The sequence below is a fragment of the Podarcis bocagei genome (genome assembly GCF_964188305.1).
Source record: "Podarcis bocagei genome assembly, chromosome: 1".
In the NCBI taxonomy this organism is placed as follows: domain Eukaryota; kingdom Metazoa; phylum Chordata; class Lepidosauria; order Squamata; family Lacertidae; genus Podarcis; species Podarcis bocagei.
The window spans coordinates 61,863,225-61,890,873 of record NC_138125.1 but is presented as its reverse complement, the minus strand read 5'-3'; the positions used below and the strand labels follow the sequence as shown (position 1 = coordinate 61,890,873).

Sequence of the window (27,649 nt, the reverse complement as noted above, 5' to 3'; positions counted from 1 at the left end):
TGTTTCCTCAGGTTACAGTTTTTTTATGCCACATTCACACTAGACGGCAACCTGTAGTCTCAACCCTTTCAAACATTATTTATTGCTTTAAAATGTCAGTACTGTACTACACTGCAGTTATCACATCCATTTATAGATACAATAAGAGAGGAGTAAAGGCCAAAATTCTGAAAAGGAAATACTGGTTTTGATGCTAATACAAAAGTCTAGACTACAAGTCCATGCTGAATATGAGAACCTGACAGGTTTATCAACAGCAGACCATCCTCAAGCCTAAGTAAGCCTCACTACCAATGTGACCTCCATGACATAAATCCTTACTTTGTTTCCTCACTGTCGCAGCCCCACACCCAATGAAATAAGATACAGTGGCTAATGATGCAAGAATTACCTTTATGGTTTGTCAAAACAAGGATAGCAGTGGCCAAACATGGCCATTGTGGAACTCAACATATAACAGTCTGTAGCTTACTGTTATAAAGGAGGGGGAAACACATGGAAAGTCTAGTGGAGGGCTTTTAGTAATGTTTTAAGGGTCTTACTGAGCTGACTGATCATGAGGGGGACTGAAGCTCAGTGTTGGGATGGGTGAATCTGTCAATTTCAGTTTTCCTGCTTCTTATTTCCCCAACCTTGTTAAGCTCACAGGATTTCTGTTTGTGGTTTATCTTATTTTAAAAGTCTACATGAAAAATTGTATGCATTTTCTTGTGTATTTTTCCTAATATACACATTTCTGTACACATTTTTGCCAACGAAGTGCGTTTTTCAATCAAAGCAATGTTGCATTGTACATTATTTTCACCAATATATACATTTTCGTGCATGTTTTGTGCAAATGTGGAGAAGTACAACCTTCAAAGGCTACTGTGTTTTGGTTCTCTTATCTGTTCTGAAATGGCAAATTTAGATACATTCACATTAAAATGCAAACTGAACAAATTTCTACCCCATTCCTAACACATGCAGAAAACCCCAAATTCAATCCATGACATCTTTTGTTCAAAGCGTTGGTGCTGACCTTTAAAGCCCTAAATGGCCTCAGCTCATATACCCAAAGGAGCATCTCCACCCCCATTGTTCAGCCCAGGCACTGAGGTCCAGCGCTGAGGGCCTTCTGGTGGTTCCCTCACTGCGAAAAGTGAGGTTACAGGGAACCAAGCAGAGGGCCTTCTCAGTAGTGGCGCTCGTCCTGTGGAACGCCCTCCCATCAGATGTCAAGGAAATAAACAACTATCCGAATTTTAGAAGACATCTGAAGGTAGCACTGTTTAGGGAAGTTTTTAATGTTTGATGTTTTATTCTGTTTTTAATGTTCTGTTGAATGCTGCCTAGAGTAGCTGGGGAAACTCAGCCCTTGGGTGGGGTAGAAATAATAAATTTATTATTATTATTATTATTATTATTATTATTATTATTATTATTATTTAAAGGGTTAGATAGCAGATGATTGAAAAGTTCCTCATTGGTGACTCTAGAAACCACTGTTAGTTAGAGGAGACAATAATGGGCCAGATAGATGAATAATCTGACCTGGTATAAAAACACCTTCCTAAGTCCCCTTGCAATTGACGGATCCCAGAACTAGTAAGACTTCTTTAGCAATGTCACTAGAAACATACCCACAACATAAAGACCTGCTGGCTAAGTAGGCAGCCCCACCATCATAACTGCAATCGGGGCTGGCCCAAGACATTTTGGCACCTATGGCGAATCACAAAAAGGCAGGCCTCCCTTCAAGGAAGAAGGGGTGAGCGAAGATCTACATCAAGAACATGGGGAGGAATTAAACATCTTTACCCAATGGTTAACGTGGGAAGTAAAGGCCATCAGGGTGGAGGGGACCTGCTCTGAATCACTCTGGGCAGGTGCAGACCCCAGGAGACCCCAGAGGGCAGCTCCCACCAATTCCTCCCTAGGGTTTGAGGAGACTAGCAGAGCCTCCTATTCACCAAGAGGCTGCTGTAGAGGTGGCATGAGGGTGCTACCAAGGAGGGAACAGGTCTGGCCTCCAAGGCATGCACTCCTTGGAGACTGGATCTGCTGCTCCTGTGGATCCTGCCTCCTGAGGCGATTTTCTCACCTTGTGCCATGAGTGGGTTGGTCCTAATTGTAATGTATAGGATGTGTAAATGGCTTTTAAGAGCACCTACAAATTTTAGTTTTTCTTTCCTCATGGGAACCTGGGAAGAGTCTCACTTGTTCAGTCACCTTTTCTGTCTCTCAGTGCAGGTCTTGGAGCTGCTGAGATAATGTGTCATGTGACCCCCTCAGAAGTTAGTACCTCTTCATGTTTGGTGTTTTTCATGTTTCATGTTTTGTGGAGGTACCCGAATCTCAGGGCGTTTCCTGGTAAGCAAAGCCTAGGTGTGGACAATAAACTGAGCAGGTAGGTTCCCACCATAGTCATCTCACCCAAGAGCCATTACACTATGCAGCCAGAGCCATACATTATTTGAAAGGGAACGGCATGGTGTGGTGGGGATGGACATCTCTACTACCCCATTTATCAAGGTCAAGTACTTCAGTTGCTACAATGCAAACTAAATTGGAACACTCAGAAGTGGCTGTGGAGAAGATCTCAAAGCTGTTCTTATGGTATCCAAGGGACTCACCAAAAGAACATTATCCTTGCCAATAACTTACTTGTCATTTGGCCTAAGCATTTGTTCCCTAGGCTAAGCAGAGTCCTAACATCACCCCATAGCCTGTTGGCTAACACTCATACCCCTCTCCCAAAGCTCTTACAATCCAGAGCTGAACTCTGACTTGGGGATCTGTATTCTTCAAAGTACACCCCAGAGGACAAGAGGGAGCTTTAAGCATGGACAGCCTCCAGATGTCATTGGACTCCAACTCTCATCAGCCCCAACCAGCATGGTCAATTGTCAGCGATGGGAGTCCAACAACATCTGCAGGGTCCCATATAGTTTTGGGTTCCTGCTCACTTACAGACTCATTGTTAAAACCATGTTTATGGAAGACACTCTTACTCGGCTACGAGTGATTGCCAAAGAAGAAGAATACCAGGTGCAGAACTGCCATAGTTTGAGGGTCAAACTAGCACAGCCATCTCCAGCCTGGTGCCCTCCAGATATTATTGGACTACAGTTCCCAACATCCCTGACCACTGGCCATGCTGGTTATAGCTGAAGGATCTGGAGGACACCACAATGGAGAATTCTGGTCTGTCACAATGTGATCCTCTTCTAGCAGCAAAAAGTAAAAATCACAACTATATGCACAGTGTGACTGTTTTGGCAGGCAAAATCTCTCCTCCCCCCACCCCATGAGTTTCAATGGATATTACCAGACCCATGACAATACTAGAACTCTTGAGCGTTTATTTGGTGCCAACAGAACCCATAGGTTATACAGCAGCTTCCCTTGCTCTTGATTTAGCACAATGGAGGAGCAGATATTTTGAGATGAAGAGCACAAGGAAAGATTAACTGGAAGCATCCTAAAACAGGTGAGGTTGTGATTGTCTTGAGAACAACCTGCTGAAAATGGGTAGGAATGGAAAACAAACAGAAAACGAGCAGTATACTAGGCATAAATGCTATAACCAAATGACCATTATTACCATCATTGAGGCTACATTCAGACTAGTAAAGCTACATGCTGAACTCTCACTGAGCCTTGTGTTCTATTACAACTATTGAGATTTGTAAATGTGAAACATTTCCTCGGGCTTTGAGCTATAGATTGGGCATGCGAGTTATCATTCCTCCCCCAAAGCAAAATCCAATTAGCACCAATTGATTCAATTTCGAGCTCCTAACACATACACCATTCAGTGATTCAGTTCTCAGCATTTAATGTGCCACGGATAGGTGCATGCTAGACTTCTAAAGCCCTCTTAAGAGTTATAAAATCAACTCACCCACTCCATCACCCATATCATATATTCTTATCAATCACTCCTTCAAGCACCAGATTATCCCCCCTCTTTTCCCCCCTTTTTTCTTGGGGGGGGGTCTGTAAAAGTTGAGGTTTTGCCAGTGCTTTGAAAATGAAATATAGAAAATCGAAAGAACATTTGTAGCTCTCTCTGGAGTGTGATGTGATGCAAAGGTCAGTCTGTCTGCTGCCACTACCCTGACATCAGTACTATCATGTCTCCCTTCTGGTTCTCAAGCCCCCGGGAACTGGTAGTGTTGCATGAGTCGTGCCGGATATGTCACTCTGCCTGCCAGGACAAGAGAGTGCAGCATCCCCTAAAATGCAGGGCAGGAGGCCAAGCTCTGTCAGCAGCCGTGCTATTCCTTAGCAGAATAGGTTACGAGGCCACAGACTGCAAAACCTAGATTTGCAGGGGTGACCTAGTATTCCCCAGTGGTGGGGAAACAAACCAATAGCATTCTTTCTAAAGCAGCTAACTTCCCACCCCAACATGGCTGCACCATTTGCTACCAGGCACAAACGTCTGCAGAAGAGGCTTGCAGCATGCAAAGCCGTTTTGAGAATTCATGATCTGGCCACACGGCAATCTCTATCTAGCTAATGTTAATTAGTCCCATTTGTGGCAGCAGACCATCTGCTTTGCTCACTCAGTAGTGTGTGAGCGTTTACTATCTGCTTACGCTGTTATTGAGCATATTAAGGCACTGGTGATGCAGAAGCAATCTGATCCATCCTGAAAATACTAACACACTCACAAAAATAAAGCAAGTCAGAATTACACAGACAGTTGCAGCCTCTCGCCATATAAAGCAGCAGCATTTAAAGAGGCATCTAAAAATGGGTTCAAGCCACATTTGAAGATGGTTATATCCAGGATGACAGGAATATATAGTGGAGAGGAAATTCCAATTAGCCTATTTTTTCCCCAGGCATCCAAGGCATGGACAATGTTACTATATTTCACACACACTCACTGAATCTAAATGCATGGTATGTTTAAACATCAGTATATTTCATGCATACCATAATATAGATCATGCTTCACCATCATTTTACACATGACTGCTACACACACACACACACACACACACACACCACTCCCACAAGCTCAGCTACATAAAGCAGAATGATGCTCAGCTACACACAGCAGTGCAATCACAACAGGAAACCTCCGAAAGCAGCAAACCCTTGTGTTACCAGTATGATGCACAAACACACCCACTGCAACCTGTACCACAACAAACCGGAATCGTATATATTGGCATCGCAAACAAAGCACACACTCCACTACTGACAGCCCTGCTTTAGTGAAATATTCAGGACACCACAAGTAAGAAGCTACCCACCACAACTAAGAAACATTATAAGAATATCTATGAACATCCAATTCCCCCTTTCACTATAATATATCTGCAAAAATATGATTTCCTCACCAATATATGCAACCACCAGGAATATAATACACATACATCCCATCAGCATTGCAACACAATCTGCTCAACAGATTTCCATAAAACACAGTACACACACCCATGCTGTTACCACGCTAACACCATTTTTGCTGACCTGTGTGTCAAAGCCATTTTCCATGGAGCTGCTCTTCTTGGGTAGGAAGCCATCTCCTGCATTCTCATGACCATTGTGTGACTTGAGAGGGATCTGGCTGGAATAGGATGACTTGTTCACCTCCACCTTGCTCCCAAACTTCAGGTAGCAGGGTTGTGGGATGGTCCTTGCTGCTGGAACATGAACAATAGGAGTAGCACTGTGGACAGGTTTAGGTAGTCCGGATTTCATTTTGGAGGCTACCAGGATGGCTGGCATTTTTTCTCTTTCGGCTTTGTTAACACGTTTCTGTCAGTAACAGCAACAGGACCAGCAACAAGCAGCAGCCAGGGAACAAGGTTAGAGGCAGATTTTGCAAGCTGGTGATGCTGAATCACACACACAAATACAAAATGAGCAGAGAGTGGGGGGGATAAAGGGGGGGGTCCCCACTTTAAAGCCCGAACTAGCTCTGACAGGTGTCTCAGCCTTCCACCTGTTTCCTCTTTTTCCTTTTTGCTGTTGATCTTTATTCTCAACCAGTGTCCTCCTTCCGCCTTGTCCTCTTCTGCTGCTGTTTAACTTGCTGATTCCTCCTCGGTAGCTGATTCCTGTAATTTTCTTTCTTGGAGACGAGAGGCTCTTATTTCATTATCTTTTCACTGGAAATGGGAAAGTGAAGCAGTCTTTTGGAATTAAAGAAAGAAAGAAAAAACCTGCTGCAGCATATGCTTCTTGGGCTGCCTGCCGTGTGTGTGTGTGTGTGTGTGTGTGTGTGTGTGTGTGTGTGTGTGACCACGCTAGAGAACAAGCACAGGAAGGATTTCCAGGCTTAAGATGTCTTTCTTCAGTCTTAGCCAAGAAGCAGATGTAGTTCAGTATGTTAACAGCCGATGCCCTTGGATACGAGCCTTAGAGAATCCAAGCTCTTTAATCTTAATATCTGTGAACAGGACCAACGATGCCGGAGCAGAGGGAGAAACGTCCATGGATGACATTTAAATCATAAGACGGCTGGTGGCAAAGCGATTTCTCAATGCTGCTGCTGCTGCTGCTGCAAGCCTAGAAGGAGAATTTCCCCTGTCAAAGCTGCGGGAAAAGCAGCTTCCACCTCATTTTTAAGCCTCAGCAGTGAAACAGGTTTCAGAGCTGAATGGCTAATAAGAGGCTGAGCTATGGTGTGAAAGAGTGAGAGCGAGCGAGCGAGAGAGAGAGAGCGGATGTGTGTGAGTAAAGGCAGCCTGCTGTGGACTACGCCAAAGAAGGCTACCCAGATTAGCAAGAGCGGGAGAAGGTTGCAATCTGACAGTACAGTAAAAACAGTGCGAGCCTCCTGATTGGTCCTCCCAACTCAAATCAGAAACAAAATATCTCTGCAAAAGAGGAGTGGCTTCAACTCAAGTGACTGGCAGGAAACTCTTTCCCCTCCGCTCTAGTACAAAGCACATTCTGTAGCAGCTCTGCGGCAACACGGTGGGTCTCTGGGCTAAATGTAAAGGATGTACGGGAGGAGTGGGGAAGGCGGGGGTGGGAGGGGGGGCAAGGCGAGGCGAAAATTCCTAACCATCTATGCTGCTGTTTTGTGTGTGTGTTTTTAATGGAAGGCCCTTTCAAAGAAAAACACATGAGGGTGAATCACAATTCCGTTTTTACTGACTACTCATTCAGGGAAACTCCCACTGAAAATGCCAACAAAAATGTGGGTGAATAAAGGCTGAGTTATTTAACACAATCAAGTCGGAGCTGGGAATGAGCAGGAGCTTTGCACAGGTGGTTGTAGACCATCTAACCTGTTCTATCTCTCTCCCCCATCCCCCTTCTCCCCAGAGTTCCTTGTGAGCAAAAAGCTTATTTGCACATTACGCTTCTGATGTGTGGCTCTGTAACATTCCACACACATGTGCTTAGCTGCATAATAATTACACACGTAACAAACACATCAGCAAAACTGCATGTACTTTACTGCTACATCTTCTGGGGGCAAGGATTGGGCACAGCTCACCTGTACACAGCTGTGCAATGTGTGCAGGGTTAGACCAGTTGATGAGGAATAGCTATATAGCAACAAAGGCAGGATGCCGGGTGCTGCGGAAGGAAGATAGCTGCCAACCTCATGCAAACTCATTGTTGTTGAAAACATTACATTAGCGTAGCTGGACTTTGATCTGACCCAATAAGCATTTTTGACCCTCTTAATATGTGACCTAAATGACTTTAATGCCAAAGGTCACCTGGCAGCTGCAGAAAGGAGTGAAAACCAATGGGGTCACTTAAAGACAATGTCCAAATAATGTTCTGGACTAGTTTTGTGATAACAATGTTTGTTTGTTTTTAAAACACACGGCACTCCCCTGTTGGCTCTCATGGGTTAATTTTTGGAACACCATGAGGCATAGTCACCCTGCTGTTATTTTTGTGACCTACTTATCCCAGGGTGAAATAGAGATCAGAGGAATTTATTCATTTGTTTCTTTCCTTATTACTTAACAGTATTTACTGGCTATCCTATATCAGACTTCTTAGGATGGGACACAAGAAATATATATATATATATATGTGTGTGTGTGTGTGTGTGTGTGTGTGTATACACACACACACACACACACACACACATATAGTGGTACCTTGGGTTAAGAACTTAATTCGTTCTGGAGGTCTGTTCTTAACCTGAAACTGTTCTTAACCTGAAGCACCACTTTAGCTAATGGGGCCTCCTGCTGCCTCCTGCTGCCGCCAGAGGACGATTTCTGTTCTCATCCTGAAGCAAAGTTCTTAACCTGAAGCACTATTTCTGGGGTTAGCGGAGTCTGTAACCTGAAGCGTATGTAACCCGAAGCGTATGTAACCCAAGGTACCACTATATATATATATATATATATGTGTGTGTGTGTGTGTGTGTGTGTGTGTGTATACACACACACACATATACACGCGTGCACACTAAGCCAGTGGTGTGGCATGCCATACTGGTGTGGCAGGAGGGGATGGCAAATGTGGCAGAAACATTCAAGGACAATCAAATTAACATTTAAACATTTCAGTGTAGTGTAGTGTGGTGTGGTGTGGAGTAGTGTAGTGTAAGGTAGTGTAGTACCGTGTCAAAATATTTCTTTTTATTTGCAGAATATGGATAGATATCTTTTGAAAACGAGAGCAAGAGCATCAACTAGAACAATCCTAGTTGTGATCCAGAATTGCTGTTCAAACAGCATGTTGGAGAAGACTCATATATAATTATATTTGGGGAGTAATTCGTATTCCTATGTAGCTGCGATGTTTTATAATTTCTGGATGTCTCTTGATCACATTATAAAGCAGTTTTGTTGTATGTTATAAATCAAGCACTGCTAGGAGCTGTTTCTTTTTGTTTTTCAATTTATTTCTTGTCAACAAAAAAATTGGTGTGGCACAAGCAAATTTTAAAAGTGTGGCCCAGAGAAGAAAGTTTGAGAACCACTGCACTAAGCAAACAGCAATAAAAGTATAAAGCAGCATTAAAAATAATCAAGATAAATGTGCATGCCAATGAATGGTACAGCCTCCTCCCCCTCTCCCCCAAACCCCCGCATACACATTTCAGAATTGCTGTGGCTTGTTCATTATTTAAAACAGGGTTGGGGATACTTTTCCAGCCTGCAGAGAATGTCCCCTTGCTTTCCAGGGGCTGCATGCCAGTGGTGGGTGGGCACAGAGGCAAGAGTGGGAAAAGCAATGGATGCAAGCAGATCCCACTGGATTAGGCCAATGGCCCACAAGATCCAGCATCCTTTTCTCACAGTGGTCACCCAGATGCCTATGGGAAACCCACAAGCAGGATTCAATCACAAGAGCACTCTCCCCTCCTGTGGTTTCCAGCAATTCAGAAGCACGACTGCCTATGATTTCTCCCAACCAGTCTCCCCATGCTCCCTCTCTCCCATTTGCTGTGGAATGAGATTCAACTTTCTTCAGCAAGTGACTAGGGAGGATAAAGGGATTGAGGGCAAAGAAGGCCGGGAGAAACCAGGGCTGCATTGAATCTCCCTGCCAGGCAGGTGTTGATTTTTTATAATTGAAGTTTTTATAGACCACCCTTTCATATGAAATATCACAAGACGGTATACAACCTGTATGGGGTGTTAGGAGAGGGGTAGTACCTTGGGGGGGACACATTATGTTGCTTCTGGGGTAGTTCGTCCACCTTTGGTCCCCACCCTGAACTCAGTTCTCAGCTGTGGCTCCCAAAAGCTGTCAGTATGCTACAGCGGCTACACCCCACAAAACGTCTTCAACTGGCCAGCTAAACCAGGTGAGGGTAGCTGATGGGTCTCAAGCCCTCAGTGAGTTAAGAACTTCCCCCTGAATGTGAAGACAGGCACTGGTGGATTGAATGGATGAGACCAACAGTGGGTCCAACAGTCAGGAAGGCAGTTTCTGCACGTGCTGTAGAGGAAAGTGAGGGGCAGATGAGGCTTGTCAACCTGAAAAGGTAGCCCATCTAGGAGAAGGAAAACTCTGGTGCTAAACCTCTGATGCTTCACAGGTTATCTTCAGGAGGTAACCCGAAGGAGTATTTAAGGAGTAAACACTACACAAATCCAGAGTGAAGTCCCCAAGATGGTTGGATGGCACCTTGTACACCTCCTAGCAAATTGGGAACCATTGCAGCTCTTTCAGCAGCAGAGTAACATGCTGGCAGAAGCCTACTTCTGTGAGCAGGCTGGCCACTCCATTCTGTACTAGCAGCAACTTCTGGACCAAATACAAGGGATGCCCCACATAAAGTCCAGAGGTTACCAATGCATGGACCACCATGGTCAGACTATCCTAATCCAGGAATGGTTGCAGCTGGCAGAAGCTGGTAGAAGGCATTTCTAGCAATAGATGTCACTGGGGCCTCTACTGACAAAGATGAATCAAATCGCACCCCAAGCCATGAACCTGCTCCTTCAGAGGGAGTGCAATCCCATCCAGAACAGGCAATTGGCCTATCTTCTGGACATGCACCCATGCCTCCATCTTTCTAGGATTCCAGCTCAATTTGCTGGCACACATCCAGCCCAACACTGCATCCAGACACTGGTCCAGGCCTCACATAGTCTTTCCTGACTCATATGTAATGGAGAAATAAAGCTGGGTTTAATGAGCATACTGATAACACTTAATGATATATTATTCCTCTTCAGGCATTGGGCCCTCACACATTCAGCCAACACCTGTACATGATCTCTCATGGGTTATAAATGATCTCTGTGATCAGGAAACTTGTGGCTTATCTTATATATTTCCATAGGGAACTATGGTAGATTGACAGGCCTGGCCTGCAACACGGAGTACACCTTTCAACTGGCAATAGAAATTCTGAAAATAGTCCTTAGTTACAGAATGACTTACATAGTTTTCCCTTTATACGGACATTGCTTTTTTTATATGGCAGGTGTTATTTTATGGTATGTTTTATGAAGGGGTTGTCGTAGCATTGTTGGTGGTCTTTATACTCATCTGAAAGGCCTACAAAACCTGTTTTAGCAGGACAAAAGTAATAAATGTGTTTACAAGGGAAAACAGTGCTTCTATCATACCATTTTCAGCTTTCCACTGTCCATCTCAAGACAACCAGCAAAAAACACCTGAAGGTTCTTGAGAGCCAAGATTTATACTTTCCGTTCATTTGACATGCCCCTGGTTTCTAATCTCAGTTTCCATGCTCACTCAGTGGGTTGCCTTGCATTAACGCTAAGTGGGTAATTTTTTAAACAGGAAATGTGTTTTTCCTCTAGTCTCCTTTGTCCACTAATCTCAGATTACAAAGCGCTCATCTCTGTTCTTCCATCTCATTCAGGCAAACCTTCCAATGTTTTCTCTCTTGCCACAGCGTGAAGCACAGCTTTGAGCTGAAAATGATTGTGAACAAAGATTTCAAAGCTTTAATAAACCTGACAAGCCAGTGTCAGATTTTGCCAGATGAAAAGAGAGGTGGTGGTGGGAACCGAGACATGTGTTAAGAGTTACTTCACTATTCCCATTTGTTCTGATACTTTTTTTAAAACATCGATTTTAAAAAAGAAAACACCATAGGGATCTACAGAATACACGATTCCAATGCAAGGCTAGTTTTTAATCCCACAGCTGTCAATTTACTGACACTTGGTTTACATAATTTTGCAGGAATTCAAGGGACTCCGTATCTGTAGGAATAAGTGTCTGGTGACATTTGTGCTAATTCTAGTGTGAAATTATAGGATGGTTTGGTGATCGTCACATAAAAGAGACAAAGTAATGATATGATAATGTAAACAGTGGAAACCGTTGCTAATGAGTGAGAATTGAAGCTAAAGTACATATTGCCCACGTGACAGCCAGTACAAAGTTTCTGCTGCTTAAGAGTGAAAGCATAGCTCTTGGGAGGGATGGAAGAATCTGAGTGATTGTTTTCTTCCTCTAGCACAGGGGTCTGCAACCCGCGGCTCCGGAGCCGCATGCGGCTCTTTTACACCTTTGCCGCGGCTCCGGGGCGGATACTAGCGAGGGGAGGAGGCGCATTGTGCGCCCCGACACTCCCCACTGTGGCGAGCGCTGTACTGGCTGTAATGTCGCATGGGGGCGGTGCGTGCGTTAGTCACGCACCGTCCCAACGTCACCTTCCCGCCTGCTGTCAGATCAGAGGGCAGCGGTGTGCATGCTTTAAATGTCACAATGATTTTGCGGCTCCCAGGTTTTTTTTTCTCTTCGGAAACGGGTCCAAGTGGCTCTTTTTGTCTTAAAGGTTGCAGACCCCTGATCTAGCACAACCTCAAAACTCCAAATCAATGTGGGATCACAATCAGAAAATGGGTTGGGATACAGAACAAATTAAAGCCACCCAAACAAATTAAAACCGCCCAAACAACCTAAGACAGCATCACATGACCAAAGCACAAGCATTAAGGATGAGACGAAGACAGCAAATAAAACAAGTTTAAAACTGTAGAAAAACCAGCCTGCCTAGATGAATGGGTCTTAATAAAGTGGCAAAGAGAGAGTGAAGTAGGAACCAGATGGAAATCCTGGGGCACAGCATTGTCACCACTACAGAGAAGGCTCTCTCCCACATGCAAGTGAGCCTCTACAGCATGGGTAGGCAAACTAAGGCCCGGGGGACAGTCCAAGAATCAGCATGTTTTTACGTGGGTAGAATGTGTGCTTTTATTTAAAATGCATCTCTGGGTTATTTGTGGGGCTTGGGAATTCGTTCATTCCCCCCCCCAAAAAAAATAGTCCGGCCCCCCACAAGGTCTGAGGGACAGTGGACCGGCCCCCTGCTGAAAAGGTTTGCTGAGCCCTGCTACAGTTTACCTCAAAGGGTGGGGGACACCCAATGCCATTAACATAGTTATCCTTGGGGCTGCAAACCTGTGCTACTACTGTTGGAACCTTAGGCTTAGATTACTATAAACTCCTCCAGTAAAATGAAATCTCTCCACATAGAAAGCTGGTAGGTCAGGAGGACAAAAGGCTCCAGTTTAATCTTTTCCCTGATATCTAGTTTTCTATGTGCATGGAAGACATGCACACACTATTAAATACAAAATGCAGCTCCAAACTTTCTATATTTATACTCTAGCAGAGAGGCTTCACTAGACTGATGTTGCAGCCTTGTCTGTGTAACTTCTTTCAGAAACAAGCGAGATATTGTAGGCATTTTCTTCTGATTAGGCAGATTACGAACCCTCATCCCTAGGAAAAAGTCTGTTTGTTACAGGAAGACCACCGCACACAAACCCCATCCAAGGGGTCTATTTTAAATTGCCATAATGCCCCCCTGCGTTCAGTATAACACAGCATCAAAAGTTGCAACTCTAAAAACTTCTGACACATGATCTTTCTGCTTCACTGTGGATCAGATTCTTAAAATTGCACCAGCGATTTTTGGTTGGGTCAGCTTAGTATTTAATTCCTATCATGAACAGAAGAAGAGCCTCTTTGATCAGGCCAATGACCCCTCCTGTCCAGCATCCTGTTCTTACAGTGGCCAACCAAATGCCTGTGGGAAACCCATGGGCAAGATTCATAAGCCATATGAATCAATATTTCATGAAAAGTTAAAATTACCCCCCTCCTAGGCTCATTTCTTGAAAGCATTGTTAGACAATGGTGAGGGCAAAACACAAGAAAACGGCCCACTTTCTGCTATCCATTGTTGTGCCAAAAATTTAGGGCTGAGTGAAAACAGTATCCTAAAATACTCAACTCTATTCGCAGGTGGAAAACTTGGAAGAGAATCATTTCATCAAATATTCTTGTGGGGAAGAAAATTATCTGAAAATTTCCCAGTGCGCCCCTACCATTGGTGTTTGAAGCCACAAACACATATCTGCTTGATGTATTTTCCCTCAGACCAGCTAATTTGAAAACTTAAGCCACAGTTAAGATGAGGTGTGTACATTTGAGACAGCTCTTGCCTATGCACAGATGATAGTGCATGTGCAGACAACAGCTTCATTGAATAGGGGCTCCAGGGGTTGCAGGCAAAGGGAAGGAAATCAGACAGTACACATCAGGTGAAAGTGTCCCTTGCCCCCTCTCAGGTGTGCACAGCAACACGCAAACATGACTTGAAACACACCGGGAGGAAACGACCTTGCTCTGTTTTAAGGTAGTAATACGTAGCTGAAATGAAACAACTTTGTTGTTGATACTGGTTAGTGAAGGGTGCCAGATCCTGGGGACCGAGCCCATTCCATGCCCCGATATGTTTGGGGTGGGGGCTGGGACTTCCCAATGTCCAAAAAGCATGGAGGGGAAGCACAGTGCGGCTCCAGTGGCCAGCTCTTCCTCCTCTGCCGCAAAGGGGTTGAAGCAACTTCCTCCCACCCTGGTGGCAGTGCCAGGAAAAGGGAGGAACCTCTGGCCATTGAAGCTGTGTTTGGCTCTGCCCCCAGCTCCTCCCAACATCAGGACATCATGCACATGATGGTGGCTCCCCCAATCGACCTCACAAGCTGGTGCCTCTGATGAAGGAGCCGCATACTTAGAGAGGAAGACTGAGAGGAGTATAGGATGAACTCGTTGCTTCCTTCAGTAATGATTTCAAAATATATCTCCATAGTTATGTCTGAAATTCTATGTCCTAATTGTAGGTGGTGAAATATTGCTGAATATTCTCCAGAGATGGGTGGGCTGAAACTTTCCAACACTTCAGAGGAGTCTTGAAATAGAAAAATACGCCCTCCTGAAAAATTCAGGCTAGCTATAGCTGAATATATCAGGAAGGCAATCAAGAGCAATAGTATCCTTTGAAACAGTTTCCCAGGAGGAATTCCAGAAAGCCCCCGGGAATAGAACAGATACACACCTCCTTGCAGCCAAAGGCAGCAGTCTGACCATTAACATGTGTTGCTTTTCTTCTCAACTTAATGAGAGAAAAACTATGTCTTGGGAGTCCAAATGGAAGCTAATATAAGCCACGATTCTTGCTGACCATTCAGTTACTGGAGAAAACTGCCATATACCCTTAGTCCCCTCCCCTGCCCTTATGCTTTCGTACTTGCAAAGAGACAACATGGTCAAGTGCCTCTGTATCTCAGACTTCCCAAAGGGAATTAGTTTCACCAGACACTTGTAGTCTGCACACTCTCCTTGTCTCCCCATGTGTTTCCTTTTTTATAGGATGAGAGAAGATTAAATTCCTTTTAAAAGGATCCAGCATAGCATTTCGCTGGTAGTTTAAGCTTTAATAATTAGCTTCACCTCTTACAGCAGACGTGGTACATAACTACTTTAAGTTAAGTGGTTTTGCTTACTTTATTTTATTACCAGAGTCGGTGGCTGCTGCTATTTGTCAAGGAGAAAGGACATTGTGATGGCAAATCTGCTTTCAACACTTTGGTTAATATAAGAGCAGCTTTACTTTGCTCCTCCCCCCCACACCACCACCACCACCCCGGCTGCCCCTGGTTTCTAAGCTGCCATCAATATTTGATCTATCTTGCTCCATTTTTCTGCAAATTTTTGCTGCCTAAAAATAGTCACTTTGTCATTGCCACAAAGGCATAACTGTATACTGGTGTAGTTCACATTGCAATGTCAAGTCTCCAAATCATATGCATGGAACAATACATGCAAAGGGCACCTATTGTGACCACAAAGCAGAAACCTAATTAAAAAGCATTGCAGTTCTAGATCTGGACTATAAGATTAAATGAAGTGCCATGGCTAAAACATTCAAAAGCACAAGCAATTCACACTGCCCACACCACTAGATTGCCTCAGTGATGCTTGAAGCTATATTCCTGAACACATGTAACCTGGATGTTAGTCCCATTGAACTCAGCTGGGCTTACTCTCAGGTAGACATGCCTAGGAATGAGTTATAAGTCTTTACCAGGGCTCACCAGGTGTGAATACGCAAACTTCTTTTAGGACTCAGTTGTGTAGCATGTAAAGTAGTAATGAAAATGAGTCTATTAAGCATGAACAGAGAGCCTCTGCCATAGCATAATTAATAAGCATGCAATATGTAATCTGAGCTGTAGCACTTATCAAAAAGGAATGATACACACACCTCTCTGTAGGATTTTTTGTTTTTGTTTTTAAAAAAGCACACAGCACTAATCAACCTGGATTCCTTATGACTAAAGCAGAAGAAATTCTTTTTTGGGGGTGTCTTCCCAATTCACTCTGAAACTAGAACAGAAATCCAAATAGATGCTAAACTCTTGTTCACGTTGAGTCTCATTTTGGCTCATCTTCAGAAATGGCTGAATTTTAAATAGCGTACATTTTAAAACAAGCACCCTGGATTTAGCCTGGAAATAAACCAGGATCCAGTAAAAGTGCTGTTATGTCCAGGAAGCTGTATCCCTATTTCTGTCTGTGTCAGTAATGTAGCTGCTGCATTCTGTGCTACCTCCACTTTTGAAATGTTTGTCAAAGAAAGCCTGGCATATTGTACACTGCAGAAAGACAACTGGGATGTAACCTGAGCATAATGACTGTGGCCAGACTGGTGAAAGTTGCTTCATGCTGCTAAAGTTCCTAGGTTCGTTCTCAAAAGAATGGATTCTAGTAGTCCCCAGACTCCAAAATGGATTCTTTTAGGGAAGTAAAATCCTTTCCTGACAAGCAAAACACACCTCCCAGCACAGACAGACCATTTATCAACCACATCTTCAACTTAGCAGGTTTTAGTTTCATTTGTCCTCATCATGTCCATTAACAACTCCAGACACTGGTTTAACACATCCCTTGCTTTGCCTGAATTACATGAAAAGGAGAAAGACAGTTGAGTGTCATCGGAATCTACAGCCTAAGTGACATCACTCAGCAGTTTGCCATAGGTTCTGAGAAGCATGGAGAACAGAGTAGGGCCCATTGGCATTGCCATGGATCGCGCTGCCATGGATCAGGGCAGCTGTGTTCCAACACCACTTTCTGGAAACAGCTGTCCAAGCAGGAGCAGAACTAATGGAGCAAAGTGCGCACAGTTCTCCCTTTGAAAAGCCACTCTGAAAGGATACCATGGCTGATGGCACTGAAAACTGGTGGGAGTTCCGAGAGAATTAGCAGGGTGACACTCAGTAAGAGCTGTTTGACAGTGGAACAGTCTCCCTTGGGAGGGTGGGGACTCTCCTTCTTTGGAAATTTTTAAGCAGAGGTTGGATGGCCATCTGTCATGGATGCTTTAGCTGCGATTCCTGCATTGCAGGGGGTTGGACTAAAGGGCCCTTGGGGTCTCTCCCAACTCTACAATTCTATGATTTTATAATTCTACGATTCCTCCTGGATGGCATATGCCATCCATCTAGTACAAGCAAAGCAGTTCCTGTGCCAAAACCAAGTCAAAAACCAATATGAAATGGATTTATATCGAGGAAACCAATGTTATGTCCTCCTGATGTTGTTGGACTACAGCTCCTATAATCTCTGACCATGAGCCATGGTGTCTGGGGCTGATGGAGTACAGCAACACCTGCAGAGCACTGTATTGGCTATCCCTGATTTAAACAGTGTCACCCAAGAGTACATGGAGCTATATAACAACCAGCTGCTTAAGCTGATTGCCAAAAAGGGGTATAACTATTGCAATGGGCCAATAGTTGGAATGATCCAAGGCAAGCTTTTTTTCAGAAGCAATCTCATGACTGCTGTTTTCAAGCAGTGGAAGAGCCACTTACTTAGCACTACTACAGGATGTGGGATTTGCAAAGGTCAAGCCAAGCATGTTCAAAATAGGAAGCTGCCTTATGCCAAGTTGGGTCTATCCAGCTTGTTATTGTCAATATAGACTAGAAGCAGCTCCCCAGGGTCTCAGGCAGGGGTCTTTCCCAGCCCCACCTTGAGACATCAGATATTGAACCTGGGATCTTTTGCAGGCAAGGAAGCTGCCCAAGCACCGAGGTTCATCCCTTTCCCAAACTGTACACAAACTGCATTCATTTTTCTCAATGGAGTCAGAACATTCGCAGAAACCATAATGAAGTTATTGCTGGTACCTCTGTTTTGTGTGCACTGCTGGTTATCTGAGACGAGCCATTCCCAGAACCATGTGGAGAGCAATCAGTGAAGCTGGTGACAGCTTGTTTTAGGCACAAGATGCTCTTTAATAGGAAGTTATTAAACAGAAACAGCTGTGTTGATTTCAGCTCCATTCAAAACACAAGGAAGGGAAAACAATCAAAGTCTGACTAATAAAAAGCACACAATGTACGGAGACATGTGAGGGTGTTTTTTATATATAAAAGAAAACCACCACCCCCATTTTACAATTAGGAGTAGATTGACCTTTTACCTACATTCTGGTACATCTGGAAAAGATCCACTGCCTTGTCTTCCTGGAAGCCAACCCAGAATGGTCCTGCCAGCTGGCTTGAGAGTGGTGCCCATCTGCACTTGTCCAGAATCCCTGTCAGACCTCCAGGCCTTTTACTAGCATATGGCGTTAGTCTCCTAGTGGGTAAAATGAGGTAAATCTGGAGGGCAATTTCTGATATTTCACTCATTTCTTGCTTTGAGGGGGTTTTGTAATCATGCTGCCAATGAGTTATCCAGGACTGTGTACCAGGTTCTTGATGCCCTCTCATTCTCACAGCTTCTAATGAGATATTTCGGAATGATTTCTATTTCTTCAGCAGATGGCAAACCAAGGCTGAAAGATAGGACCTGGCACAATGCCACTCAGCAACTCTGGCTAAGATTTTATTTGAGCAGAGGTCTCCTCAACTATCTACTGGCACTGTGAGAAACATCCTGCAAGGATCCTGAGGCTTGCATATCTCCTCTTCCCTCCAAGCTTTCCTCATTAGAGGCAAACTATAGTTTGCCACTTTGTCTGTGTTTGTCCTGAAAACCAGGACTATAAATAACCGTCTGATCCTGCTTTCTTTGCTTAGTTTGTGGTGGAAGTGCAATGTATAGTTTGCTGGTTTGGATGTGATGGCAAGCTATGGACCTATTCAGGTCAGGTATTATTAAATTCTACTTGTGAAGGGGATGTACCATTCCTGAACTTCATGGGTTGAGTGAGAAGGTCTGGATGTGGCTGCAGTCTTCTCTGTGACTGGGAATCTTGAAGGGCTTCTTAAATATCTTGAACCAGGAAGTGATAAGTGGGTTGCGGGGGACACATAAAACTTCTTAAGGCTTCATTTTCTTAGAACAGAGGTGAGAAATCTCAGCGTGGGGGCCAAATGTGGCCCTCCAAGTCTGTCTATCCAGTTCTCTGAATGACCCCCAGGCTAGACTCCAAGTGCTTGTGCCTGGCTGGAATATGTCCTGGAACTGGATAATGCTTCTTGTTTGCAGGGATGAAGGTTAGAGAGGGGTGTGAGAGTACTCGCAGAAAATAGCCTACTCTACAAAGGTACAATTAACATTCCTTGCTCTACTCACATTTGCCCCTGGTCCTGCCCACCACTGGCATGTGGCTCTCAGAGCAGAATTCAGCCCTCAGACTGCAAAAGGTTCTACCCCGCTGTCTGTTGCATCTGTACCAAACCAGTGATACCTATACTACACATGGCCTGGATAAAGAGAAATAGAAATGACATTCCCAAGGTTGAGGAGACTAAAATATTGCTCAGCACCTGGCCACTTATCCAGCAGGGTATTCTTGAGATGAAATAGGTTACTAGCAAAATACTAGTAACCCTTGGTGATGAATTGTCCTTAAGGAAACTGTGGCACTGACACTCCAAATGGCTTGCAAAGTTCCTTCAGTAAACCATACTACCTACTATACAGAATACTGTATACCCTGCAGAGTGGCGTGGGGGGGGGGGAACAGTGTGGCACTTCACTATTCTCTTTTTTTAAAAAAAGAAGAAGCAAGCATTCATTTCTAAAGGGGAGCAAACTTAGCCATTAATATAACCTGCATCATGGACCATAGTGTTGCCAAGCGCCACACTTACAGGCTTAGTTTACATTGTATTTAGCATCTTACATGAATTTGCCCATTGCTGAATTCTCTGGAAAACCTAATAATAATAATAATAATAATAATAATAATAATAATAATAATAATATATTTATACCCCACCCAGCCACTCTGGGCAGCTCCCAACAGAATATTAAAAACACGATACAACATCAAACATTGAAAACTTCCCTAAACAGGGAACATTTAGAAAACATTTAGAAAACACTGGAGACCCCAAGCGACTATGATAATGAGCCAAGCGCTTGAGCCCTGGAAACCCTCAGGATAAGGTCAACTCTGACAGATTAAAGTTGTGAAAATGTAGCTTCTGCTTCTACTACCAGAGATCTCGCTGAGATGGGGGACTGAGGCTGAAGTGCAGTGCTTTGCCGAATGCTACTCAGGAAGACAGTGGCATACGCATCATCATTCTCCATCATTCTTTTTCTGGATTTTCTCAGCTTGGTTTGGTGCTTCAGAGAAGACCTGATTGCAATGGTCAAGTTCATGCCCCTGAAGTTCAGCAAGGTGGTGCTTGAGTGCTTATCTAATCTCAGTTTGGGAGGGAGTTGGGCTCGGGCTCACTAGAGTGAGTGCAGGATTCAGACAGGACTGCCACCTTTCATCTCCCACCTTCCATGGATCAGACAGGCCTGGAGAGATCCATTTGGTTCCCATGCCTGAGACTCTATCCTGGATTTAGGGTAAGTGAAAACAGCTTCCCAAAACTCTCTACCTTAGATGCAGGAAGTGAAATTGGAAAGGGTATTTTGTCAAATATTCTTAGAGGGAAAGGCAGCTGGGGACAAAAGAGCAGAGGAGAAATTGTCAGAAAATTGCATTCTGAGAAATTTCAGCTCCATTAATGTTGAGGTGCACCATGAACAGGAGCAACATAGATGGTAATGTTTGTCCCCCCCCCACACACACAAACATTGATGACTGCACATAAAGGGTTTTTGGAAGATAATGAAGGAGTTTTGGCTTCTTTCTATCCATATAAGAATGGATGCTTATTTTTCACTATGTAGTCAATTATAACATTATCACATGACCATTTTAATCTCCTTGTGTTAATTCTCCCCACAAGCTCACCAGCAGATAAGCAGTTCATCTGACTACATCTTTAGTTTATACTGAAAAGTTATCTCTCACAAGCGAGTGCTAAAAATGTTTCCGATTGACAAACTGCCTACCTCGAACACAGCGCAGGAAGAAACAGGTTTTCTTATTCATAGTTTTATACAGTTAAGAGTGAAATGGTAAATGTGTAGAGCTGTACGTTTGCCTTCGTCGCATTTGTATTCCCTTTAAAACAGAGTTATGGCTAAGAAACCGAGAGCAGCAATAAAGGGGAAAACGTTGGAGGCAATGCAAGGGGCACAGCCATCACAATGTCACTTCAGCTTGCTCTTTCACTGTGCTGAGCAAGCCTTTCCAAATCAAAAGAGTAATTAACATTCTGTAGAAATCAGAGCACTGGCAAATACCAAAGCTTTAACCTTGCATTGCATCAATGTGAAAACAGGACTTTAAGCCCACTTGCTGTTCTATTGTATTGGGAGCTGAGGGAGCGAATTTTGTGTGGCATCTACAAAACCACGTTGCAAACTCTGGTGGAGTCCTGAAAAGCACATCCTGAAGGCAAGGGTATTGGACATGTGGGAGCTTGACAATGGAACTTTTGCACCAGCAAAATACTTTCTGGCCACACTAACTAAACCTACTTATACTTCAGGGAAATCTACCAGCCCAGACTTTCTTTGTTCCCTTTCGGGTTGATCTGATGTGTAGATGCTCATCTCGTCTTGATGGATGCAACAACAGTCAGATCCTGTTAGGTCAAGAAGGTACTTAATCTCTGGAAAAGGAACTCTACCTCAGCTTTGTTGTCATTTGTTCTGAGCCAGACTCTGGGGTGACCATGGAAATCTGGGACTTAGATATGAAGAGGTGATCTTTCTTGAAAAGCTGGATTAACTGGAACAGGGTGTACAGTAGACCAAGCCTTGCAGCTCAAAGTTCCTCACTGATCTGAGAGGGCTTAGAGATCTAATCATCTTCACAGAATGTTTTGGGGTTTGGAGAGTGAGTATGAAGCAGTACTGTACATGGAAGATAGCACACAACAGCATGTGATTCCTGGTGGCACAACCACTACCTGGGAAGTACAACTAAGAAGTGAAGTTTTGGGGAAAGCCAGATTAAGAGCTGTTTTGATATGCCCTTGCCTAACTCATCAAAAACATTTTTTTGAAACCCTTGCATAGCTAGGTTTTATCTTGTACTAAGTACTGTAATGTGAGTTCTGGTTATGTTACTGACAAGGATCCTTCTGCGTCATTCGAATCACAGCCCTTTCTCCCTTCCATTCACTGTTAAATATTGGCCAGGGAGGGGGCTGTTCAGGGACAAGAGATACAAACATCTGAACAAACACAGAATATTTCCTCCTGTCTTTCTCTCCAGCATGTGTCTGCTATTGCTTCTCTTTGCAATCTTGCATGGGAGTCACCAGCCCATCAGGGTGCGCGCGCACACACACACACAGGCATAGCCAGGGGGCAAGGAGGGGCAGCTGCCCCCACCAAATCAAGTAAATCAATACAAAATATTTAACTGAGTTTAGCTTGCCCCCCCTCCCAATAAATCATTTCAGTTTTAAAAATTCAAAGACAGCTAAGAACCTGTTTTAGCTGTTTTACTAATTTATTGTTTGGTTAACATCTTGTAGAAGAATGCTGGGCGTGCTCAGTATATTTTAAATGGGAACAGGGATAGGTAGATAGACAGGTATGGAAACAGAAAGTGGAGTTGACCAGAGAGTTGTTGCTAAACTAGCTTATGGAACAAAAAGTAGCAGCATGAGGGCATTTCAGTGTATGGGCCATAGCATCATGCACTTAAAGCAAGTAAGTATAAACGCTTCCTGGGGTTAGCGTTTGTTATTAGCCCAAACAAAGACAGAAAAATATGCCTCGCCCTGCATCTACCTTTCATAGTAACTGGTAGTTTACTCCTACAAGAACCTGCTTGTCCTGCCCCACCCCCACTCCCCCTCCCAAAAAATCTCAGGTTGACAAAGGATATTCATCTAGCTAGGCAGTTTATCAAAGCAGCAAAAGCACTAAGCCTTTCTTTTAACAGCTGTCAAATCAACGTCCTAGAATGTAGTTCCAGATCACTGAAGGCTTTTTTTTTTAAGGGACAAATATCAACATAGTTAAAGGCTTGAGCTCATTTTCTTCAAACTGACACTAATCCCCCCATGCCATGCTGACCTGCGTGGCCAGTAAGGAGGGAATCCCCTTACTTAAGGATGTCTGGCAGGCAAGGAAGGGTCAGAGGGATGTCACACTTCTCTGGTCATGCCCTGTGCAGTAATTTTCATCTTCATGAGCTCAAGATGATACAAACAACAAAGTTGTTCAAGCTGCTTCAAGGGCTCTGGAGCTAATCCTCAGTATAGCATCCTAAAAATAACCCCACTATAGCTTTAGGAATGGTGGCATTTCAAAAATTAATTATGTGTGTTTCTGCAAAGAAGAGCTATGTTTTCTAAGCATTTTCTAGTTTTAACCCGGATTTTGTTTTATTCGTCACACAAAAGCTGGGATATACAGCAGGCCTTGGACCTTTGAGGCTAGGCTAAACGCTTCTTCCTCTCATGCTAGTTTTCAGCATGAACACATATTGTAACATCGGCAGCATTTAAATAGCATAGTACGGGAAAAGGTTTGTTTGTTTGTTTGTTTGTTTGTTTTATTACCGTATTTTTCGCCCCATAGGGCGCACCGCCCCATAGGACGCACCTAGTTGTTTTTTTTTGGGGGGGGGGAATAAAGAAAAAATATATATTTCCCCCCCAGGCGCAGGGCTGGTGCGGGGGAAGCCCGAGCTTCCCCAATCCCAGCCCCGAGAACAGCCTGCTATCCGCAAGCCTAGGGAGGCCAGCGGCAAGTCGCGCTGGTCTCCCCAGGCTTCGGAATGCAGGCAGCTCTGCGCAGCCATTAGGAGGCGAATTTATCCAGGGGTGCAGCTATTCAGAGGGCCATTTCCCTACAGAGTAAGAAACACAAAGGATGCCCCTATTCTCCTCATAAAGCTACAATTCACAGAATTCCCTGGGAAGAGCAATTGTTTGTTAAACCACTATGGGAACTGTAGGTCTGTGGGGAGAGCTCTTAACTCTCAAAACTTTATCAAACTTCAGTTCCCAGGATTCTTTGGGGGAAGCTAGGACTGTTTAAAGTGATTTGATATTCCTTTAAATGTACAATGCAAATGGGGGCAGAATCTAAGGCCACCCGATCCTAGTGAGCTACTGTGCTCCAAAACTGAGTCCCAGGTATTGCTGTTGATTTTCAAATAGCACATGGGTCATGAAGACTGCACGCTATTTTGGTCTGCCAACAGATTATTCAAATGCAGCCACCTTATGCCAAGTCAGAACACTCATCTATCTCACTTAGTGTTGTCTACAACAGAGATTGGAGTCAAATCTGCAGGGTTTCAGGCAGGAGTTTTTCCAAACCTCTGCCTGGATTTTCTGGGATCTTCTGCTTGAAAAGCATGTTCTCTATCACCAAACTACAGTCCCTTCCTATATACAGCGGTGCCTCGCAAGACGAAATTAATCCGTTCCGCGAGTCTCTTCGTCTAGTGGTTTTTTCGTCTTGTGAAGCAACCCTATTAGCGGCTTAGCGGATTAGCGCTATTAGCGGTTTAGCGGCTATTAAAGGCTTAGCGGCTATTAAAGGCTTAGCGGATTAGCGGCTAAAAGGCTATTAGCGGCTTAGCAGCTTAGAAAAAGGGGGGGAAAGCGGGGGAAAATCGGAACACTCGCAGGACATTTTCGTCTTGCAGAGCAAGCCCATAGGGAAAATCGTCTTGCGAAGCAGCTCAAAAAGAGAAAACCCTTTCGTCTAGCGGGTTTTCCGTCTTGCGAGGCATTCGTCTTGCGGGGCACCACTGTACTAAGGGAAGCCAGGGATATTCTATGCAGCTTGTGTCATATCAGATTCTGCATGGTGTGCTCTCACTTGAAAGCATTCTGGAGTAAAAAAATAACAACAATACTGGAACCAAATAAAGTAATATTTGTATATGATCACCACAAATCTGTGTATCAGCAAAGAGGCTTGTGCTTTGCTCCTGATAAATCCTCAGAGCTGGTGTATAAACAAAGGCAACTGGATACCCCCAAAGGCTGCTATGCAAAACGAGGTGGTGGCAGTTATGCAAACAACCCTATTAATATATCTAATCCACACAAACACAGAGCAGGAAAAAGGGGGTGGAGAACTGAAGCCTGCCAAGTGGAAAGAGACCGAAGTCATTAGGGAGAAAAAATATGGCCCAGCTTCTGAGAGGGTGCTATAGCCAATAAAAAGTAAAAACAAATGTATAAAAGCTATATAAAACAGCTTTAACAGCTGCCTCTTTTCATGTGGAAATATGCCTTGATGGGGTGCTTTGTGTTTAAAGGAGTCACAGGCAAACAGGGGGTGGGGGTGGGGGAATGAAAAAAAAACAAACGAGAAAACATCATAAAAGTAGCACTTGTGAGGCCACGGAAAACAAATGGAAATTGTTGTTTGTTTTTCCTTTAACCCCTTTGTATTTTCAGTCCCTGCCTCAAAAAACAGGGCAATAGGAAAGGTCAAGTTTGAAATGTCATCAGGCAATCCACCCAGTCGCCTGCTTCAAAACAAGGTTTAATGAATATATGCTCTCCCTCCCTCTTCCTCTTCTCCTCTCTCAACACACCAACAGGTATCAGTCAAACTGAGGACAGCCCTTTCAAATGATGTCTGAAGCTGCATGTGTCATAGAGCTGTGTGCAGGAGCAGATAACTGAAGGAAACAAAAAAATAATAATCTGGGACTATAATGAGCAAGAAGGCAAATGTGGCAGCAAAGGGCAATGGCTGATTAGTGAAAAACCAGCCCCGGGAAACAAGGATTACACCAGGTGTCAAAGCTATCTTTCCTGCTAGCAGAAGCTAAGTAACAGAACAATGAGCACAGGAAAGCCAGCTCCAGGAAGGCCCATATTAAGCATTGCAGAGTATCCCGGAGAGGCATTCTGCTTTGATTTCCAACATGATGTAGAGTTTGTGATGCTTTATGTTCTCAAGGGTACAAACAAGACTCCATAGCGTTTGATTAAAATGTAACCAAGAGAGCTCCGAGACCCAACCTGATGAGCAACTTAATACAAACCTAGTTTGGGGACTGCAACACCTCCCAAAGCAAGTGTGATAAGAGTACAGGCTTCATAAAGTTGCCACTGCAAAACAGTCATTCCACTGTGGGCAGAGAGACACTAGCAAGAGGGACCACTTGAGGGAAAGTGTTGTATACTATAAATACACAAAAAGAAGATTAGAGGCAATTATTTAGGACGCCAGTCAGCTTCCCCTGTCAATACATGAACAGATAAAATGGGCATCAAGAGTTCAGAGCCGGTAGTGAATATGATCACTGCAGGAATAATACTTTGTTCTTGCACTACACCTTTCATCAATGGATCTCAAAAGAGTTTTTACAGCATTAAGGCTGCAGTCCTATGCACTGAGAGTGCCTGGGAGCAAACACCACTGAATACAGTGAGAGTTTCTTCTGAGTAAACATAAACGGGATCATTTAGTAAGTGATTGAAAACAAAAACCTAAGCACACCTTTCTGGCGTGTGTATCAGAAGTGAGGTTACAGGGAACCAGACAGAGGGCCTTCTCGGTAGTGGCGCCCGCCCTATGGAACGCCCTCCCACCAGATGTCAGGGAAATAAGCAGATATCCTATTTTTAAAAGACATCTGAAGGCAGCCCTGTTTAGGGAAGTTTTTAATATTTAATGCTGTATTGTTTTTAACACTCGATTGGGAGCTGCCCAGAGTGGCTGGGGAAACTCAGCCAGATGGGCGGGGTATAAATAATAAATTATTATTATTATTATTATTATTATTATTATTATTATTATTATTATTATTATTATTATTATTATTATTATTATATAATGCATCCTAAAACTTCACAAAACCACAGAATCATGCAATGGAATAGTTTTAATTCAATGGAATACATGCAACTGTGTTCGTCTGATTTCTATCTTGCACATTTGTCTTCTGTTGTTGCTTCAAAGAGCTCAGGGTATACTGGGTATTTTGTAACTGCTATTGGCTACAACCAATTACAATATGGCTGAATGAAAAAAATATCAGGTGTTTTAATCATATCCTCACAACAACTTTCTGAGGTAGGTAAGGCTGAGAGAAAGTGACTGCCGAAGGTCACCAGTGAGTTTCACAACTAGCTTATTGTTGAACTGAAGTGTCCCAGGCCAAGTCTGATACTAGGTATTCTATGCAACACTGTTTCACAGTGACATGCACTGGTCTATATAGTATCTGTCAGCATTGAATAGATAACATGCAATGTTGCATAGTATTTGACAGCTCTAGTATGGACAACTATTTCAATTATTGGGGACATTTCTATGTGTATATGGATTGCCCATCACCCTACTTGGTCCACACATATCCAGCATCATTGTTACATATGCAAGTACATCTAACTATGTACACTTCTGCTTCATAACCTAGGGCAAGCAACTCTGAGCAAATTTAGTCCGATTGAATCAGGAGCTCTTGACAGAATGTTCTTCTAATTATTTAACCAAACTCCAGCATATGAACAATTGAGTTCCCCAACCTGAGAGCATCAGAAAAGCTGACAGCACAGAATTCATATGAGGATAATGTATAACTGGAAAAGAAGTGACAATGGACTTGTGAGGCAAAGGGACTTCAGTAAGTTAA

General features: G+C 43.7%; 1 protein-coding gene across 7 annotated transcripts in view; it reads right to left on the bottom strand.

The window, feature by feature from the left end:
- Window positions 1–27,649, bottom strand: part of NAV2 (neuron navigator 2) — a 535,542-nt gene that overhangs the window by 268,146 nt on the left and 239,747 nt on the right. For 4 of the 7 annotated variants that reach the window (XM_081213973.1, XM_081213974.1, XM_081213976.1 and 1 more), the window contains exon 1: window positions 5,473–6,687. The exons of 2 other annotated variants lie outside the window; for them this stretch is intronic. In XM_081213973.1, coding sequence (XP_081070099.1) covers window positions 5,473–5,730 — 258 coding nt within the window. In that variant the 5' untranslated portion in view covers window positions 5,731–6,687. Of the gene's footprint in view, window positions 1–5,472; window positions 6,688–27,649 lie in introns of those variants that run through there. One more of the 7 variants, XM_081213977.1, reaches the window with a different exon arrangement.